This window comes from Emericellopsis atlantica, assembly GCF_019669845.1.
Source record: "Emericellopsis atlantica unplaced genomic scaffold F5Z01scaffold_5, whole genome shotgun sequence".
In the NCBI taxonomy this organism is placed as follows: domain Eukaryota; kingdom Fungi; phylum Ascomycota; class Sordariomycetes; order Hypocreales; family Bionectriaceae; genus Emericellopsis; species Emericellopsis atlantica.
The window spans coordinates 593,634-599,117 of record NW_025764707.1 but is presented as its reverse complement, the minus strand read 5'-3'; the positions used below and the strand labels follow the sequence as shown (position 1 = coordinate 599,117).

The window sequence follows — 5,484 nt, the reverse complement described above, 5'->3', positions numbered from 1 at the left end:
TATTACTCCTTAAGAATAGCCTCTTTATAAGAACGCACCCTATACTCCTTATCTAACTTATATATACTATAAGATACTAACTCCGAGGTCCGACTTTAAAGTAATTCTTATTAGCGACGAAGATATTAAACGCGCCCTAAGGCCTCTTAGAGCTCCCTCTTAGATTTTTCTAAATCCGCTTTTACTTATTTTTACTTAGATACTATATACGTTATTAAAACGCGGGTTAATATACGTACGAAAAATATATATAGTACTTACGGTACGACGCTACGTTAATACTATTATAAGTCTTCTTTATTTCAATATACGATATATAACGATAGGAGTTATTACTTATATAATAAACGCGCTTAGAGCGATAATAATAAGTATAAGGTATCTTACTCTTAAAATTATTAAGATAAATAGCTTTAATTAGGATAACGTAATACGAGTTATTAATCTTTTTATAAGAAAGTAAGTATTTCTATATATAGTTAGGTATAATAAAAAAAAGAAGTTATTAAGTATAACTTACGAAAGATAACTAATAAGTCTTAGCTAATTCTAGGATAGAATCTCGGAAAGGGAGATATTATATTACGACCCGATATATAACTATATACGCCTTTTATATACCCCTTTGTTTTTTTCCTCTTATTATATATTACTTATATATTACGTAGGATAGATAATTATAAATAACCGGCGACTATAGTCGACTATATTATAAAGGCGCTCGTAAACGATAGTCGACTATCGTCGATTATATAATATTTACTTAGTATATAGGAAGCCTAGCTTTACTATAGTTAGTCTCTACCTAGCTCCTTAGTTATTAATATAATTATCTACGTAAGATCTACTATCTCGTATATAGACTATAACCCGACCGCTTAAGTTAACGATATCTTAGTATACTTAGTTTATAAACTAACTTTAGATCTACTTACCTTATAACTAGTCTAACCCGAATGTTATAATATCCTAGTATACTTATTTTATAAACCGACCTTAGATCTACCTACCCTATAGCTAGTCTAACCCGAACGTTATAAGTATGCATAGCGGGGTGCACATAGTAGGCACCGTAGGGCGGCAGCCTTTGCAAATGTGACGGCTACCTTGCACTCGTGAGTCCGGTCCCTGTTCGCACTGTATGTCTCCACTGCGTTCAGAAATCGCCATTCTTATAATTCATTGTGCCACAAAAAAGCGGACACTCGTTTTGGACCTCACTGTACGTGCCTAACGTCGCATCACAGAGACAAACCTGAAATGGCATGACTCGCGCGCTCCGCAAGGTTAGAGCTTCCCGGCATTAGGTTTTGCCCATTACATCCATCTCGAAGCAACGTGGCCGAACTTTGCTGACTAGCCCTACACCACGTGGGCTGTTGTGACGCCATGCGGCCATATGCTCGAAGGATGTGAGAACACTAGACGGGAGGACATGGCACCTCCAAATAAGCCCTAATCGTCATCAAAGCGTAACGATCCATACATTCCTCATGTCCGCAAGCACTGGGATAACATACTTGCCGAACTTTTCGTCAGTGCAGGTACCTCTCCGTACCTTCGCTCCTTGCATGTGCTCTCCAGATGGCCAAGCCAGTCTTGAATACCGGCCAGGCAAAGTGTCCGGCAGTATGCTCTGTTGCTGCGCTTCACCCGGCCTTTTCCCGTCCCTGCGTTTCCGTTTATTCGGTTCTTCTCGTCGTAGATTACTGTTGAGCGTAGGAGATAGAGATGAAGACGAAGACTCTGGGGGCAACGACTGGAAGCAAACATGGCCGACGCCCAACAAAGGGCCGCGGATCTCCCTACCGACGACCGCAGCACCGTCATCATCGCTATTGCCGCCGTCCTCCTTTCCTTGACCTCCATCATTGTCGCCCTGCGCTTCTATGTGCGGGGACGGATGCTCAACTCCCTTGGCGCAGATGATTGGATGTCACTAGTATCGCTCGTGGGTTTCCCTCTCGAAATCAGTTAAGGACTTACAATCTCTCGAGGTCATGCTGACAGGCAATCGAACGCAGGTCTTTGTCTCTGGCTGTACCATCACCGTGTGCGTGATGACTAGGTATGGCCTCGGTCGTCACATCTGGACGCTTTCGCCGCAGACGCTGAAGGACTACTATAAGGTGAGCCGACGTCGGCCGTCCTTCCTCCAACCAACAAGACAGCATCACTATATCGTTCACCGAGCTCTGCATTTATTTGCTGGGAGAACACAGGAGCGACAGCGCTGACCGGTGCTACATGTCTGTAAAGCTCTTTTATATCTCTATCAACTTCTACGCCGCTTCCCTTGGAGCCATCAAGCTAGCATTTCTGCAGCAGTATTACCGCATCTTTGCCGTCCAAATGCGGAGGATCATCATCGTGGCTATGCTCATCATCGGAGGCTGGAGCTTGTCATTATTGCTTGTCAATATTTTCATGTGCAAACCGATCCAAGGATACTGGGACAAAGATCTGAATCCTAAGTGTATCCCGAATCTGCCGCTGTGGTATATCAACGCTGCCGTCCACATCACCACCGACGTCGTGATCTTCGTCCTCCCAATCCCTGTTCTGTGGAAAATGCGTCTACCACTCGGCCAACGGTGGTGGCTGATTGCCATCTTCTGTTTGGGTTTCTTGTGAGTGCTGGACCGACGATGAGCCAGGAAGAGCCCTACGCTAACCATTGCCGGGTCGCGCGCACAGCACATGTGCCATCTCCGCCATCCGTATCCCATTCCTCAACCTAAAACAAGACGACACCTACTACAACGTCGACGCAGCTAGCTGGTCTATTAGCGAGCTGTGCTGCGGCCTTATATGTTTATGTCTCCCAACCCTCCGCCGCTTGCTCCCACACGGGCCGAACGCACCGCGTCCGCCTCCGCGAGCGACTGACACGAGCGGACCCCGTGCCAGTACTCCGCCCGCCGGCATTGAACAGGGCAGCAGGGTCGGCAACCTCGGGCAATCTAACAGACGCTCCTTATCCGCCAGCTCGACCGAGGAGCTGAGGCGCCGTGTCGACGACGAGATTGAGATGGTCGGCAGCCATAGCTCGGACTCGCCGTCAGACAAGGAAGCGCCCACGGCTCCTGGTCCTGGCCCAGCAACGGGGAAAATGTGCGGAACATCGCCGCGTCCGGGACTCGGTGTGAGCGTAGAGGAGCGTGTAGGGCTGCGGGTAGGTAGTAGAGGTACTGTCACAAGCATAGGGGCCAGCCCGCCGGGCGGACTAGATATTATACCGGGAAGCACGGGGACGATAGAGGGAATTCAAGTCACGAGAGACTTGGTGCAGCGCAGTGAGCGGTCCGAGGAATAACATTGAAAGCGACGCTGCCGATGCAGCTAGGGCTAGCTTTGATATAAGTGAATAAAGAAACGAACCGTCACATACGACCATACCTAGTGGAAAATACGGGATCCCGTCTAGTTCTTATCCTTTACGCCTTAGGATTATATTTTAAATATTATAACCTTTATTTTCGGAGCGTTATTTTTCGAATTTAATATTTTTTACCCTTAAGAGATAGTCTTTATTTAAGTTATAATTAAAAGTCTTTATTTAAGCTATAAAAGATAATTATTTAAATAATTAAAGAAAATAGTTAGATTAAAAAGATATATATATATAAGCTATTTTATTCTTACCGAATATATTATAAATATATTAAATAATAATTTATTATATATATAAATATTATAATTAATATTTATATAAGTATATTATATAATAAGGTTATTTTATATAAATATATTATTATTTATAAGGTATTAAGTACTAAGGTATATAACTAGCGGGTCTTATACCTTGATTTTTAGGTAGTAACGACTCTTAGAGTAAAGGCGCTCGTGGCACTAGTTACGTAGTTTAATATCTTATATAATACTATACTAAGCTTAATTTATCGCGATATCTATACGCGGATATTCCCTATAATACTTAATTCCCTAGAGACTTACGCTAAGGCTATTAATATACAACTTAGGTGATATTTAGCTTAGTAATAAATAAGCTATAATAGGCTATGAGTTCGTACTTCCCGCCCCTGGTTATTTACTCTTTATTATACTAACTTCGTGCTTCTTATCTTTATAGTTAGTAAGCCGATATATCGCTTCGCGAAGAAATAGGCAACGAGCCTATATATATAAATAACACGGTGCCTATGTCTTTACTAACCTATCGCTTACGAAACGTCGATAGTAACGGTATTTAGTTTTTAATCTCGACCGAGAGCTAAACTTATAGCGTAGATAGCGTATAAGCTAGCTTAGGTTCCTTATAAGTCGTTATATTAAGGTAAGCAGCTTATAAAGCCGTTAAAGAAGCCCTTAATAACTATAAGTATACTTCGGGACTTAAATAACCTTTATAAGCCTTAGCTTTTTATAGGGAGGGTTAGGTTCTAAGGTAGTAAGATAAATATAAAGCTCTAATATAGCTTTCGAAGTATTCTATTTATCCTCCGTTATTATATAGCCTCGACGAGAGTTAAATACATATTCTTTCGTGCCTTTATCTATAAATAGAATACTTTATAAAGTACGATATATATCTAAACTAAAAAGATAAGTTAGATTAACCTTCGCTCCGTAGTATAAGAAGTTAATAAGAATAATAAACTTATATTTCTTTTATTTTTTATTTTATAAGTTAATAAGCTAATATTCTTAAAGCTTCTTATTATATAGATTAATATATAATATAAAAAAATAAAGTTTTTTAATACCTAAGATCTTATAATAAGCTCTTAATAAGAGTCGAAAGTAACTAAGACTCCGCTAAGAATAGTTATTATTTATAGTATTATTTATCGTTCGAAGGTTTTCTTAAATAAGGTATATTATAACGCGAGGAATAAAATACTCTAAGCTATTAAGAAAGTCTACCTATATAACCTTAATATTATTAAGATTAGGCTTAATTAACTTTCTTTACGCTACGCTTTATATAGGTATAATAGCCTTAGATATTAGTAAAATATTATATCTTAGAATTTACTTACTTAAGCCTTAATTAAAGGGCTTTATAATAATATAGCTATTAATATTAGTTCTATACGAATAATAATTATAACTTATAAATCTATAAATATTTAATAATTTCTTAAATAAGTTAGTAATAATCCTAACTACGATCTAAATTTTAAGGGGCTCCTTATTCTCAAGGTTAGATCGCTCTTTCTAATATCCGAGAGGATCTTTAAGTTATTTTTTCTATAAAGTTATATCGTAGCTAATTAAAAATACTTTATAGTTTTTATTTATTAGACTCTCGATCTAAGGTAAGTATTTAAGCACGTCCCGGAGTAAAGTAACGAATTAATCTCTTATATACTATTATTCTTTATCGTTTAATTTATTAAGCACGGCGAGGAAATATATAGCTTTTAAGCCCGAGAGGTAGTTTAGAACTCTTTCTATAAAACGTAGTAGTGCATAGAGGCGTTAAAGCGGAGTATCGAAATTATTTATAACTCTTAGGTA

General features: G+C 39.3%; 1 protein-coding gene across 1 annotated transcript; it reads left to right on the top strand.

The window, feature by feature from the left end:
* The first annotated feature begins 1,581 nt into the window (after positions 1 to 1,581).
* Positions 1,582 to 3,413, top strand: F5Z01DRAFT_455979 (uncharacterized protein). The gene is made up of 4 exons (XM_046259864.1): positions 1,582 to 1,951; positions 2,025 to 2,129; positions 2,260 to 2,630; positions 2,698 to 3,413. The coding sequence occupies exons 1-4, from the start codon at positions 1,772 to 1,774 to the stop codon at positions 3,314 to 3,316; spliced, it is 1,275 nt and encodes a 424-aa protein (XP_046121078.1). The 5' UTR covers positions 1,582 to 1,771; the 3' UTR covers positions 3,317 to 3,413.
* Positions 3,414 to 5,484: the final 2,071 nt, after the last annotated feature.